At 53.0% G+C, this 14,878-nt stretch overlaps 1 protein-coding gene across 4 annotated transcripts in view; it reads left to right on the top strand.

Moving 5' to 3' along the window:
- PIK3R5 (phosphoinositide-3-kinase regulatory subunit 5) overlaps positions 1-11,563 on the top strand; it is a 49,044-nt gene extending 37,481 nt beyond the window's left edge. For 3 of the 4 annotated variants that reach the window (XM_052687998.1, XM_052688001.1, XM_052687997.1), the window contains exons 7-19: positions 708-882; positions 1,519-1,672; positions 2,168-2,251; positions 2,741-3,491; positions 3,819-3,972; positions 4,095-4,220; positions 4,441-4,566; positions 5,219-5,312; positions 6,027-6,103; positions 6,619-6,712; positions 8,060-8,142; positions 8,371-8,483; positions 9,444-11,563. In XM_052687998.1, the coding sequence (XP_052543958.1) occupies positions 708-882; positions 1,519-1,672; positions 2,168-2,251; positions 2,741-3,491; positions 3,819-3,972; positions 4,095-4,220; positions 4,441-4,566; positions 5,219-5,312; positions 6,027-6,103; positions 6,619-6,712; positions 8,060-8,142; positions 8,371-8,483; positions 9,444-9,585 (2,173 nt within the window). In that variant the 3' untranslated portion in view covers positions 9,586-11,563. The remainder of the gene's footprint in view (positions 1-707; positions 883-1,518; positions 1,673-2,167; positions 2,252-2,740; positions 3,492-3,818; positions 3,973-4,094; positions 4,221-4,440; positions 4,567-5,218; positions 5,313-6,026; positions 6,104-6,618; positions 6,713-8,059; positions 8,143-8,370; positions 8,484-9,443) is intronic. The other variant, XM_052688000.1, reaches the window with a different exon arrangement.
- Positions 11,564-14,878: the final 3,315 nt, after the last annotated feature.

Below are 14,878 nucleotides of genomic sequence, written 5' to 3'. Positions count from 1 at the left end.
TGCCAAAGTCCTTCAGAAAACTTAAAGCCTTGCAGCGACTTAAAGCTCAGAAGGAATGCTCAACTCTTTACAAGGGCAGATGATGGCAGGACAAGGGGAAATGGTTTTAAGTTGAAGGAGGGAAGATTTAGGTTGGATTCAGAGGGAAGTTCTTCACTATGAGAGTGGTGAGGTGCTGGAACAGCTGCCCAGAGAGGCTGTGGATGCCTTGTCCATCCCTGGAGGTGTTCAAGGTCAGATTGTATGGGGCAGCCTGGGCTGGTATTAAATGTGGAGGTTGATGGCCCTGCATGTGGCAGGGGTTGGAGATTCACGATCCTTGAGGTCCCTTCCAACCTGGGCCATTCTGTGATGCTGTGTGATTCCGTGAAGCTGTGATGTTCACCTTGCAAAAGAAGGCGTTTTCTGATTTTCTGTTCCCCTCTCCATCATAAATGCTGGGTGTCCAGTTTGGACAACTGGCTGCTAAGCTGGAGCCCTTCTGGGGCTGGTGATATTGCGGATATGCAGAAGAGGTGATGCCAGGGAGGGGCAGGACAGAGGATTCCCACCCACCCTCACCGCCAGCATGGCTCTGGCGCTCCTGCACAGCCGCATCCACAGCTCATGTGAAGGGACGCTGCCATCTAGCGGGAATTTACCCAGTGTTGCACACCAGCAGCGTGCCAGCCTGGCTGCCAGCTCTAACAGCCATCCCGTGTCCCCAGGACGGTGCTGCTGCTGAACCGCTCCGAGGTGCAGAGCGAATTCCTCTCCATCGCAGAGAAGCTGAGCGGCACTGAGCCGCCCCGGCACGCCGCGCTCATCCTGCTGCTGGAGCACCTCTACCAGGTCACCTTCGGCACCCGCTGCGACCTGAGCAGCCTGCGCTGCCTCCTGAAGGTGGGCACGGCCTTTCCCCTCTCTTCTCGGGTCTGGGCTCTGGTGCTGTGCCCCCAGCTGGAGACAGGAAAAGCCCCCCGTTGTGAAACGCAGCAAAAAAAATGTCGTTTGATCCCAGGAACTCTTTGCTCTGGTGTTTATGGGGGGTAAAAACTAGTGGTGAAATCCTGTAGGTGTGTTCAGATGCATTAAGGGACAAGGGAAGGGAGCCAGTCACCCTTTTTCCCTGGGTAACAGTGACAAGGCTCATGGGAATGGCTCAACGCCATCGGGGTGGGCTCAGATTAGGTACGAGAAAAAACTGCTTTATTGAGGTTAGGCACTGGAACAGGCTTGCTAGGGAGGTGGCTGATGCCCCATGCTCGTCTGTATTTGGGAAGTATTGGGATAATGCTCTTAAAGATTACCTTTAACTTCGGGTCAGCCCCAGAGTGGTCTGATAGTTGAAGCCGATGATCTTCTGATGGTGGAACTATTCTTTCTCCTCTCTACTCCTTGCTCCTCTACTCTTATCCCACTCTGTTCTTGCTGTATTTGTATATGATTTGGAGGGTTAGTGGAGGGAAGAGATACAGAGCTTCAGACTCTGTGAGCATCCCTACAGACCTGTGCTCCCCTTGGCTCTGCTCTCCCCAGGCCAAGACATTGGAGGAGCTCTCTGAGATCTACGCCAGTGCTGCTGAAGCTCAGGAGGTCGCAGCTGCCAGCAGTGACCCTGTGCTGGCCCGGGAGCGGCTGCAGAGCGTTCTGCAGGACATTGCTGGGGCAGCTGCGCTTCCTGTCATTGGAGGTGAGAAGTCCCTGCACTCTTCTTGCTTCCTGGGTCCAGTGTCAGCTTGATCCCACCATCAGCCATGGGTTCCCTTGTGCTGTGAGCTATGCTTAGAAGTGTGAAACCCTGTTTTGTGCAAAACTTTAACCTGGCACAATAAGACAGGGACTGGGTTTGTTTTTTTCTTTCTCTATTTCATCGCTGCATGATGAGCCAGATGTTTTTTCTTGTCAAAAAAACAATAATCCATCTCCAGCCTTTGTGGCCAAGATGGGAACGTTCAGTCAGAAAACCAGCTGTGGCAGCAATGTCTACTGCCTGACTCGGTGGCTCTGAGAGTCACATGTGACTTCATGGGTTAATAACAGCATTGTTTCTCTGTGTGATGTGAACTGCCCATATAACCAGCACGGGGTGGGCAGCACCCCATGTCTCTGACCATTTAGATGCCCTGTGTGGGGCTTGCAGCATGGGGAGGATCCCCACAAGCTGACTCCTCTCCTCTCTCCACAGGAGATGCGCAGCCCCGCAGGCTGCAGCCCATCCCCATCCCTACTTCACGCTGCTATGCTTACAGCTGGGACCAGGATAACTTTGGTAAGCAGAGAGGGGTCCTGACCTCTTTGGCTTCCCCATTCCTGGAAGACCTCTTCTGGCCCCATGAAGGTTGAGCATTCGTGGCTTCATGGCTGCAGTGTGCTGAACCTGTTCTCTAGCTTGGGCTTTGTCACCTTCCTGACTGTCCATTTAGGGTTTGATAATCCAAACACCTTGCATCCCTCTTCCCCTCTGATTTAACCCAGATAAGATGCAGGGTGCATTGGGAACTCTGCATGGGAAGGAAGCAAAAACCCAACCACTCTTTGTTTTTAGAGAACCCAAACAGAATGTGATGTCAAACGAGTTTTGTTTTGTCATCATATCAGAGCGCCTTATGGAAACCTAAAAATGCTCGGAAAGAGGTTTTTAGCTCTTTGTTTGAAGCCATGCAGGGTTAGACAGAATGCTGGCCATGCTGCCATAGGGCCGTTGCGTGGGATGGCCATGCACTGCTCGTGTTTCTGATCTCCCTCCCATGCCTTTCAGATGTCCTCAATGATGTCCTCAGCAAGGAGTGCAGCGTTGTTGAGCCTGTGGCCTCAGAGAATGAGGAAGATGAGGAAGAGGAAGAGGAGGACGTGGAAACAGATGGCTGTTCCCCAGAGAGGGACTCGCTGCTGTCCCCCGTCTCCTCCATTTCCAAAGACTCTGTGTACTCAGCGCTGTCAGAAGAGGGACCCAAGCCCTCCCGCGTGTCCCTCTTCAGCAACTCCAAGGACTCCATCTCAGAGCTGACAGTGGTCTCCAAAAAGTCCTTGCGGTCTTTTGTCTCCAGCCTGAAGGACTGCATGGACAGCGGGTACGCAGAGGACAGCGACGAGAGCTCCCTGGACATGATTGGGCGGCCGGAGCTGAAGATGGAGAAGACCCACCACAAATACAGACACACGCTGACCAACAAAATCTACAAACTTTTCAAGAGCAAAAGCCAGCTGGTCCTCAGGAGAGACCTGAAGGACTGTCCAGATATGGGCTCGCTCCCACTGCGCCGTGCTGAGAGCCTGTGCCACCCCCCGGCCAAGCCCCGCATCCCGGCACGCTCCCGGCGCGCTCACTCGTTGCCGCAGCACGGGCTGGGCCAGAGGCTGCAGACCCCGCAGACCCCACAGCTGCCCAGCCTGCCCCGCCGGCCCTTCCTCAGCTATGACGAGGATGCCAAAGTGGCCACCATGCGTGTGGTGGTCTTCGGCTCCGACCGCATCTCAGGGAAAGTAGCCCGAGCCTACAGCAACCTGAGGTGAGCGGGGCAGCGCGGGGACGTGGCTGTGGGACGTGGTGGGGTCCGTGCCTTGAAGGCTTGCTGCTGTGGTCACCGGGGTCCTGGTGTGGGGGACATCCAGCTGCTTTTGTCTGCCAGCGGGGACAGTGACTGCCAGGTGACATTGCCATTAAGTCAGTGTGGCACAGACGAGCCATTTTCTATGTGTGCCTTCCATCGCTGCCTCGCTCTGAGGAGACAGGATCCTCCAGCTACCACTGGAGTCTAATTCTGCACATTGCATCCTGCCTTGCCAGGCTGTACCGAAGGACATTGCTCATCCAGCCCTCTCCCCGCTTCTCCTAGGCTGAAGGAGAGCACCTGCCCTACACTGACAAGGTACTTCAAGCTGCAGTTTTTTTATGTGCCCGTGAAGAGGAGCTGCCCCTTTCCAACGGCCCTGCTGATGCATCCTCCTCCATCCCCAAGCGACCTGCAGCTCCGCGCCTCAGCGCAGGTGGTACGTGTCCTCATCCCACAGCAGGCTGGGCAGCAGCAGCCCTGGGGTCTCTTCCACCAGTCCTAAGCCAGGGCAGAATAGCTGGGGGGGCTCTGGGGTGACCCCCCCGTCTCTGGTTTCAGGAGCCCACCTCAGCTGGGGCGGAGAGCAGCACCAACGACATCTCCCACTACATCGGCATGTTGGACCCATGGTACGAGCGGAACGTTCTGGGGCTGATGAACCTGCCCATGGATGTCCTGTGTCAGGTATGAACGTGTTGGCTGGGAGAGCCCGGTGTCCCCTTCCCTGAGGCGCATTTGCTGAACATCGCGCCTGAAGCTGCCCAACAGGCTGTGCTGTGTGTGGGCATGGGGTGGAAACGGGTGGTTCTGGTGGTCGGGAGGAGGGTTTCCATCCCTGAGGTGGTGGTGCTGGGCTACAGGTCCCACATATCCATCAGGGTTGTGACCCCCCTCCTCACTGCAGTCTACCAAGCCTGAGGCTGAGCCCCAGGAGGACTCCCGGGAGCAGCTGCCCATCCTGGCCGACATGATCCTCTACTACTGCCGCTTTGCCACGCGCCCCGTCCTGCTGCAGCTCTACCAGACTGAGGTAGGCAGAGGAGCTCAGCAGGGGAAAGGGGGTCCTCTGCCTGTATCACCAACATGGGGCCCACCTGGGAGGTGGGTATGGGTATGGCAGAGCTGCTGTGTGCTGATGGGGCTGAGCTTGGTCTCCTTATATTCCCCTGGGGACCTGCGCACGTGGGCCCACAGCGCTTTGGCTGATGCTCTGGCTAAGGGATCAGGGGTCTGCAGGTCCTGGCCCAACCATTCTCAACTGACACGAGCAGTTTTCCTTCCCAATACCTTTCTGCCCTACACAAGAGAGATTCCTGTCAGTGCTGGCAGATCAATCACGTTACTGGAAATCTCTCTGGTGTTCTTTTTCCCAAGCCAAACCCCTCCACATAATCCCTTCTCCATAACCTGCTGTGCGAGAAGGTTCTCCTGCAGTGGAGAAGGTTTGAATGCATTTCTGTGCTCGTGGCTTTGATGGTTCACGTGCCGATGGTCTGTTAAAACAGTCTGAGGTGTAGCTGGAAGAAAGTGCCACCTGAGGCAGTGGTTGAAACGTGTATTTTCAAAGCTGAAATAATTTGCCCATTTCCTGTGGAAAGAAGTGAGAGGGACAGGTTACATCCTCCAGCTCCACGGCCCTGTGAGGTCACCTCATCACCACATCTCCTCTCTCCTCCTGGCAGCTCACCTTCATAGGGGGGGAGAAGATGACCGAAGTCTTCATCCACTCCCTGGAGCTGGGTCACTCGGCGGCCACACGTGCCATCAAGGCGTCAGGTCTGTGACTGTTCCTTCTTCTTTCTCCCCACTTCTGCAAGTGGGTGTCCACACACTGCTGGGCTGGGAGATGTCTGCCAAGAGGGGCTGCAGGGATGCAGGGGGAGGGAGAGGACTTTGGCCTCAGTGTGGGATCCAGGAAGGCTCTGAAGCCAGGCTTCAGGTTCTTGTGTTCCCCTTCAGGAGTGAAGCTGTGACCATACCTTGCTCCTTTTTCTTCTGTTAACTCTCAGAGTGTATGAGCTGTAAAGCAGTTTCAAGCCTGCAGCTCGCAGGACATCTCTTGGCTAACCATTGTACTGCATCCCAGCACCGTGTCATGCTTTTAACCTGCAGCTTTTCTGACATCTCGTCTTGTCCGTTTGAACAGAGCTCACCAAGCACCCCTTTCCCCACAAACTGTCATCGCCCCACTCCCCCAAAGTGCTGACTTGGCCAAGGAGCTGGGTTAGCCATGCATCCTCTTATTGCTTTGTGCCTTCCCCGGAGCACTGCCCCTGCTGCACTGCTCTCAGTTTGCCCTGTAACTTCTGCACTGGATGAATTGCTTTCTGGCAGCTTTTAAGCCACATTTTCCTTTCTGCTCTGCGTCTGCGTTCAGCAAAGCAGGATTTTTTTTCCCTTTTCTGTAGGTACTGAGTGGTGCTGCGTTAGCAGCCCTGAAGATTGGGGAGAAAAGGTCACCAGGTGACATTTGCTCCTTGTTTTGTGCAGGTCCGGGCAGCAAAAGGCTGGGCATAGATGGAGACAGAGAAGCAATCCCACTAACACTACAGATCGCCTACAGCAAGGTGAGCACGTGGGGACTGCAGAGCACAGATGTGTCAGAAATCCACCTCAGTGCTGTCTCAGCTGGGGGCTGGAAGGGACAAGTGCTGAGAGCGTGCTGGTGGAGCCTGAATCCAAGGCCAGCAGAGCCAAAATGAACCTAATGTTCAACTTACTGGCTAATTGGTGGTGGCTTTCCACTCCTGAGAAGCCCAAGATAATAAGGAATGTGCAGCCAGCTCCCATAGCCTTGATGCGTGCTGGGTGCCAGTTTATATCAGTGGGCATTGCTTCCAGGGAGCAATCTCCTGCTGCTCACAGCAGTCCTGTTTTTGTGGTTTCTCTGTAATTACTTGGTGTTACCTCTGATCAATTTATATAATTCCAAGGCCAAACAAATTTTAATGCCTACTCAAAATTTGCCTGTTCAGCTTCAGGGAAACCCAGGTCTGGGTCAGCCCACCACAGGAGATAGAAGTGGGAGGCAGGGTAACAGCCTGAAGGATGGCATCTCACACGCTTCAGTTTGTCCCTGCAGACAGCCATCAGTGGAAGGAGTCAGTGGAACGATGTTGAGAAGGTCTGCACGTCTGTTAACCTCAGCAAAGCCTGCAAGAAGTACGAAGATCTGGGTGGGTACAGCTGGGCTTTGGGACTCGGGGTGGGAGGCAGTGGGAGGGAATGGTGGAGTGAGATGACAGCTCGGCTCCTGTAGGCAGAGCAAAGCAGGGATGTGTGACTGCAGAAAACACCTGGGAGGTGCCTGTTGCTCCCTGGGGCAAGAGATAGGGCAGCCTCTGGCTCTCCTTTGCACCATGCCAGGGTTGAAGGGCATTTGATTTCCCGTTATCCTTTAGCTTCAAGCTAGGGGAGTCTGCTGCACTGGGTTGCCCCTTAGGAAAAGGTTAAACTTCCTAAATAAAGAACTGAGGGAAGAAGTTCTTGTACTGGGTCCTGCCATCACAGTAGCAGTGCCCTGCAGCCAGCCTTCTGCAGGCTCTCACTGCAGCTCCGTTTCCTTCCTGCCCTCACAGATAGCTGCTGCCATGTTGGTTTGTTTCATAATTACCTTTTTTTTTTTTCAGTTCAGGTTGCTGGGAGGGTATGAATAAGGCTTTGAAGCTTTTAAAGGCAGCAAGACTTTTAGTCTGTTAGCTTGCTGATGTAGAAGCAACACCTTCTCATTCTTGCTTGAGCTCTGCTGTTTTGACAAGCAGACACACAGTTCCGAGTAAACTGAGGATTTTTTTGGATCCTCTTTCCTTGTGTGCTTTTTGTCTGGCAGATTTCTGTTTGTGAGCAGAGCAGTCAGGTCAAATAGGTGGTCTACCAACCAGGAGATAGCTCCTATGTGCCCCACGGAGCTCCACCTAAATCTCCATTCCTCCTGTTGGTGCTCCATCTGTTAAGTCCTGCAGACAACCTTGGAAATGCTCCAGCAGGAGTTAGTTGCTCATCTCCTGTGTGCTTTGAGTTGGGTGTTTCTGTGCGAGTTCGGGAGCTTTGCTTTGTGCACTGGCTTTGTTTCAGGGCATGACTTCAGCTCAGTGCTTGGGGAGAAGCTTCTCCTTCGTGAATCTCCTTCCTTCCAAATAAACCTGGTCTCCTGAGGGTCTCCGTGTTTTCACGCTCAGCGGTTTGGCCACAGGATGTCACTGTAATTCCAGACAAGCAGGAGCATCTCCAAGCAGACTGCAGGAAGGGCCAAACTGGGAGAGCTCTTGATGCTGAGGCCATTGCTTTTCTCCTGTTTAGGGGCTCAGATACTTACATGTTCCTTGCTGCTGTGTTTGGAAGATTATCCCTGTCTCTCTCATTGCTTTCCTACCATGCAAGTAGGAAAGCTACAGCTACACTGTATTTCCCTACAAGTGAAGTCTTGCTGGGACCCACTTGCTTTGGGACGTATTGTTGGGCAGGGGTACCAGCTGAATTCCTACCAGGATCCCCAGGTGATAACAGTTCCCTTTTTGTTACAGCCTCAAAGACGGAGTGTCTCAACTTGACCATGACGGAGGTGGTTAAAAGGCAAAACTCCAAATCCAAAAAAAGTTTCAATCAGGTAACTCAAATCATGATGCTTTTACAGTTGGTAACAGGGGCTTCCCAGATGGGAGGGAAGCAGGGCAAGAGGTGGAGTTTGAGATCTGTGGAGCTGTCAGTAACGCCTTGGGGAATCCTGTTTGTGTTGGCCATTGGCCCCAGCTTTGGGGCGCCCTGCTCTCCTTCCCTGCACAGGGTTAATGCACAGAGCCTGTCACATCCCTCACTTGGACTCCTTTTCTATCAGCAGCTCAGCGTGTCCCAGATTAAGGTAGACAAGGTCCAGATTATTGGTGTCCAGTCCTCCTTCGCTGTGTGCTTGGATCAGGACGAGCAGAAGATCCTGCAGAGTGTAACCAGGTAAGATCTGCAACGTGGCACCTGCCTCCCAGGGTGGTGCATCCTCTGTCTAAGGACTTGTCCACAAAGTACAGGTGACCAAGAGGGACAACGTCCTGATCACCATGGTGTACCTGTGCCAGATGCCCAAGCTGGTGTGACATAGCTTCAAGATCTGTAGTGCAGTTGTGTTCACATGGGATGGATGATCATATCCCCAAAGCGTTTTACCTTTTATGAGTACCACAGCCTGGAGGGTGATCTCTAGTCAACTGTTCAGCTTCTTGAAGAGCTCTTCCAGCAAGACCAGTCATAAGTCAAAGAAAAGTCATGCATTCTAAATGGGTACTTGGGGAGCATTAGGTGTATATGAGCAGAGCCTTCAACTTCTTAATCTCACTGGAGTCCTCCATCACCTTTGACATGCCTATTCATCTCCCACTCATGATTTTCATGGGAGAGCCTGGGGTAGAGCATGCAAAAATTGTTTATTTGACTGTTCTTCCATCCATTGTGCCCCCAGGGCAGAAGCTGGCTCCCTGGGACAGGATTTGTAAACTCACTGTGCTTCCATGGGCACAAAGAGATCAAACCAGCTGACCCACTGGAAAAAAGATTTCAGATGTTGTCTCATTTCCTAAAGAAAAGTTTCTTAGTTAACTTGTTTGCTGTGAAACCCAAGGGACTAATGTGAGAGTACAGTGCAGGAAATGTACAAGGAGCTATTTCCATTTCACCAGAACAGCAGAGGTGCATAAATTCTCATTTTCACTAATGGGTGTCAGAAATGGCTCTGTGTGGATCCCTCTGCTCTGGATCCCAGCCTGAGCCAGCTTATAGGACCTGAACCCTAACACTCAAACCCCAGTCCTGTTAAAGACTGCACTGATTCCTGCTTGCAAAGTTTCTGCTGCACACCATGGCTGTGATTCTCAGCCACACACCCGATGTACATCTTGGTTTCTTTTTGCTCCCTCGCAGGTGTGAGATCTCTGTGTGCTACAGACCAAGGGACACTGATCCTCTTGCACTGAGAAGGTCCTCTTTGACTCCCCAGGACCCCTCTGAGTTTCATTCTCTCCTGTGTTTACCCATTTCCACCTTCAGTGGAGCGTTGCCATAGAAGAACCCTGTGCTCTCATTGGACCAGACATGCATCCAACACCAAAATGAAGCTGTCCTGCTGGAGACCAGCCACTTTTGTCCAAGACATCCTGCAGCCTGAAGCCATAGTGTGGTGATTGAACTGCTCCTGATGTGAGCTGAGCCCATCCTTGGGAAATGATGTTAGTGTCAGGCTCCGGTACAGCTCAGGATTCCCTGGGAGGAAAGTGAGATCTCCACCTGGTTGAGCAGGCTGCCAACACCAAACTGAGAGGACAAGGCAAGGACAGCGACGTTTTCCTGCCAGCAAATGGTGCTGTGGCCATACTTAGTGACTGCAAAGCCCATGTGATGCTGGGGAGAATGCATTCTGGAAAGTGAATGTCTTTGGCTGAGTGGTGGCAGGTGGAGCAGATGCATGTGGAGTTGAAAACCACGCAGCCAATGTTCTGATGACATTTCACTTGCAATAAGCCAGTGATGCTGGGGATGGTTCTCTGGGGATAGGCACAAGCTTTCTCAGGGTTTGCTTTAAATTATGAGAGATGGGTGCAGAGAAACAGCACAATGCAGAATGACCCAGCTGGGGCCCAGAAAGAGCCCAGTATGAATTATGGACTGCTCTTTGTGTTCCAGCGAATCCAGTGCAATAGGCCATACCAGGGCATGGGCAGCTCATCACACATGTGTGTTAGCTGTAAATCCAGGACCTGCAGGAGATAACCTTCCACTTCTTGCAGTGTTTCAGAGTTCATCCAGGAGGGAGATGGAGTTGCTGTTCAGCTGGTGTTCTTGCATCCTGCTCACCAGTGCATGAGTGCTAGAGACATCCCAGAGGCTGAATGCTCTATAGGTGCTTGAGATAGAGCATAAACCATGTTCGTGCTCATAGGAGGGAGGGGAGTTCTGGGTAAAGTGCTGGGATTGCCTTGCCTCACCTCAGGGTGTGGCTTTGGTAGAGAAGGACCCAGCACCAATAACACTAGTGATGCTTGCAGACAATGATAGGCTCTGAGATCCCCTCTCCCCTGCAAAGAGAGGTTCCCCCCCACCCCCCTCTTTCTCTCCATGAGGCCTTAGGTACAGAAATTTGCAATAGTTGGGAGCTTTTGGAGGTATTTTGACCCCAGGAACAATAAATGAGGCTAGAAGTGCCTTGCTTGGTTTGACAGCTCTCTGGTTATTTCAAGTTAGCTGGTGGTTGCGCTAACGATGGCTGGCAGAAGAGCATGCTGCCTGTTGCAGGCTAGGAGTATGCCAACACCAAGGATGTGCTCCCTGGGAGGCATCTGGAAGGGACTCCATCCTGCTGGGGCTGCGGGGCTCAGCCACGGTGAGCTCTGCTCCATCTGGGTCCTCCAGCAAATGGGGCCTGGGCAGCCCTTGGCACTGATTGGAGTGAGACTGGGCTCCGTCCCAAGGCCTGTGGGCACAGCTGCTGTGTTCCCCTTGGTGGTGACATTGCAGCATTCTAAGTCCAAGGCCCCGAGGACCGGGATCAGGTTTTAAACAAGTTTTCCCGTTGACTTTTCACATTTCCCAGACAGGTTTGTGTGCGTTGTCTCAAATGGGGCTGAAATTTGACAGCTGTTTTTTTTTTTTTTCTTTAGTTGTTGTTCAATTCATTAAAATAGCACCTTATCCTGTCAAAACAGTGCTATTTGTGATCCCTACATCCGTGGCTAAATATATTCCTGCTGCTGTCGGTGGTGCAAAGCTCTTTGGTCTCAGCTGGCCATACAGAACTACAGGAGAAGAGTTTCCACGCTGGGGAGGAAAAACAAGCACACCCTCTGGGGACTCGTAATCCTGGCTCATTTTTTGACCTCTGATGCTTTCTGGAAATGAAAAGAAGGAAGTGGAAGGTTCCTTCAGGCCGTCCTTGTACATATATGTGCAGCCTTACCAAACCCGTGTCACGTTTGTGCTGATCTGTAAAATAGCGTTTAAAGGACTTTTAAAGTAACTGTAAGATATTAAAGGAGGATTTATTTCGAGTACAGGCATGGTGTTTGTGTCAGTGCTCCCCAGCAGGAGGAAGGCACAGCTTCGTATCTGTGCACAGAGGGCACCCAGTGCTTTGCAGAGCACTGATCTGAGGGCAGGAAAAAGCCCATCAGGTCACCATGGCTGTGAGCTGGGTGCCAGAGGGCACGGAATCGAGACCTGCAGCAGCGGATTGAGCTCAGAAGCAAGATGCAGTGCTGTAACGCCCACATCAGCTTTGTTCTGGATTAAGGAGAGAAGCTTGCAGAGTTTGTATGTGTGAGATCTGTGTGTGTGCCTTTCTCTTCCTGAAGTGCATTCAAGGCTGAGCTGGTAGGGGTGAGGATCAGGGTGCTGTATAGACAAAAAAGCCCTACCCACCCATCTGCCACAGATGGGCTGAGCTGGTGCTAGGCTGGGTGCCGTGGGTCACGTCCCAGGTGCAGGGACTTGCCCATAGGTGTGTGCAGCTCAGCACCTCCGATCCCTTCCTCATGCTCACCGTGCTGTTTGTTGGCAGTGCCACTGCAAAAGCTTCCCCTTGCACCTTCCTGGTAGAAGGCCCAGCCCAGCAGTGCTGTGCCCCCCATTCTGTGTGCGTCCATCGCTGCAGCTCAGGTGTCCTTCAGCCCAGCTGGGCTCCCTGCCCACACTCCTGTGTGACCCTCTGGCACTGCTGATCTCACAGGGGTTCACCAACACGATTCACATCTTTTCAGGAGGAAAAAGGAGAAGCAGAAGTGAGGCGCAGGGCCTGGCACCCTGCCCTGCTTCCTTCCTGGACTGCTGGTTTCCAAAGCGTGGTTCAGCGTAATGCTTTCAAGGAGTTGCAGGTAGAAAAGAGTGGAAGTCTGCTGTGAGTTTTGCTCATTTCTGAAGGGTTTTGGCCAGTGCCGAGGTCTGAGTAGGGCAGGTGACTCCTGCATGCCTCGGGATCACGCTTTGTTCAGGACTGGTGAGAGGGGAGCCAGGAAGCAGAACACCAGGGGAGGCTGGTTCTCACCTGGCAGTGCCTGCTGCTCCGCTGTCCTTATCTCACTTCTGCTAATTAATGATCAATTAAAAGTTCATGAGGCTCCCAGTGCTTGGATGAAGAACAGTTTTCCAATAGGGAAAATTCACTCGAGAAGAGGAACAATGTGCCAACACAAAGATGCGTAAGGATCAGTGTGCTCAGACACAGCCCACGTGTCAGTGCTCGCTGTGGGCACAATTCGCTCCTTGCTGATCCCTCTGCTCCTGGCTTAGGAATTTGGTGGCTCTCAGAAGGGGTCAGACCTGGCCTGGCCGCAACCTGGCAGAGGACACGGCTGTTTTCCTTGCTTGAGATGTGCTCAATATGCTGTGCCTGTGCACTGACTGCAGAGTCTTTCCAGAAGGGCTGTCTGAACCGCAGGCTGAGGCACTGCCCCTGTAGCCAGAAATGTGAGGACAGATCTGTCTGCAGAGCCAGGGCTTGGGCACTGCCTCACTCTGAAAGAGCCTTTTCCTGTACAACAGTGCCTTTCTTTCCCATAGTTGGTTTCTGTGTCGACTTATAACCAACCATGGCCCTAAGCCACCTGAGAACAGGACGCTCTTGTGAGAGGTTCCTCGAAGAAACTGCACAAAGCTCAGCCCATTGGGAGCCTCCCTGCCCAGGAACCCAGCTGAAATGTGATCCCACAGCAGTTTTGCTGCTGTTTTTGGGGCAGTTTTAATGGGGCACAGGGCACTGTTACCAACAGGAAGCAGTGGGGTAGCTCCAGCTGCACCCCTTCTCTAGCGCACGGTCCCCAGGAGGTGATGCAAGAGACGAAGGAAGGGGCAGCACCTCTATGTGCACACCTGCAGCCCATTGTGAGCCCCTGCCCCTACAGCAGAGTGACGCATGGACGTGTGGCCCCTCCAAGATGTGATGTGCTGGGGCCTGGCACAAGCAGTCTGCATACAGCAGGGATTCTTCCTCTGCTTAACTTCACAGCCATCACAGGAGGAAATACGTGCCAATCTTCACTTTGGAGCCAACTTCTGCCCCTCTTAGAGCCATCTGTGCTATATCATGGCTGAAGCCCGTGTGCCTCCAAGACACATCTGCACACAGATGTGCTTGCTATGTTATAAGTGCTGATGTGGGCAGAAGGGTTGCACTGAGCTCCCTGCTGCGGGTTTGGGAACAGCTCCCCGTGTTTTAGGGTAAAAGAGTGGGTGGGTCTGTGTGCAGCACCAGCCTCTGTTACTCAAACAGACGTGCCCAAGTGTATCGCTGAGCACAGCAGTGCAACACGGACACAGTCTGCTTGTCAACACATGGCTGAACCCAGCAGGTAGCTGCATGCTCTTTGTGTCAAGTTTCTATTCCAGCAGACACATGAAAAACAAAAGCAACCCCCGCAGCCGGGCCCTGCACACACGTGCAGCTCTGAATGGGGGTTTCACTCCAACATACACCCAATGTCCTTCCAGGGCTGTGCTCACCCCATGCTCCTCAGGTACTCGCTGCTCTGGGTGGTTGCTGGGCAATTTCAGAGTTCCCCATATTGTGGGGGCTTTATTCCTCCTCTGTGGGAGAAACCCATCTTCCTTCCTTCCCCAGTTCTTCACCCCTGGCTTTAAAAAGGACGAGGGATGGAGCAGCACTTATGGTGGGTAAGGGAACGGCAGTGCCTTCACTTTGATCCCACTGCCAGGAGGGTGCAAACCAACCCATTGCAAGGACCTGCAAACAATGGGGAAATGAGGCATCTCCTGGGAGCAAAGCACATTATACCCATGTTGTTTAGGGAGGGGAAGAAAGGCTGCTGTATAACTGTGGTGCTTCCCATGTTTTCATGAATGAGGTGGGTGATGGAGCAGATGACACCTGAATTGTTTACATAGGTGAGGCTGAGCAGAGGAGGAAAGTGACTGGGTAGGAAAATCACAATTTAAAGGTAGTGTCCTTATTTATCCATAGACTGCAGTGCAGTGGGGGCCAACACGTGGGGCTGAGGGGTGATGAGGATGTGGGGATGCTGGGATGCAGCCTGGCTCTGAGCTGCTGTGGCTGTGCACAGAGCAGGGATGCTTGCCATGCCCAGCTGTGTACTCGTGCTGGATGGGTTCTGGGCCCATCCCTGCCCACGTAAGCAAGCGTGGGGTTAAGCAACAACCTGCCCCTGCTCTGCCCCACCCCATGGGATGGAAACCGGAGCTCGTGCAGCCTGAAAATCCACTGTGGGAGCAGCCCTGCTGCCCTGGCACCCACATTGTTTCTGGGAGCAGAAATGCAAGCCCTTGGCTTACGTGCATGCAGCACTTCAGGTCTGCACAAAAAGCCAGATCTGGAGGTGGTGTCCAGCAGCTGA

The sequence above is a fragment of the Tympanuchus pallidicinctus genome, unplaced genomic scaffold (assembly GCF_026119805.1).
Source record: "Tympanuchus pallidicinctus isolate F22 unplaced genomic scaffold, pur_lepc_1.0 scaffold23, whole genome shotgun sequence".
NCBI lineage: Eukaryota > Metazoa > Chordata > Aves > Galliformes > Phasianidae > Tympanuchus > Tympanuchus pallidicinctus.
The sequence above is the reverse complement of the archived record's forward strand: the minus strand, read 5'-3'. Positions and strand labels throughout refer to the sequence as shown.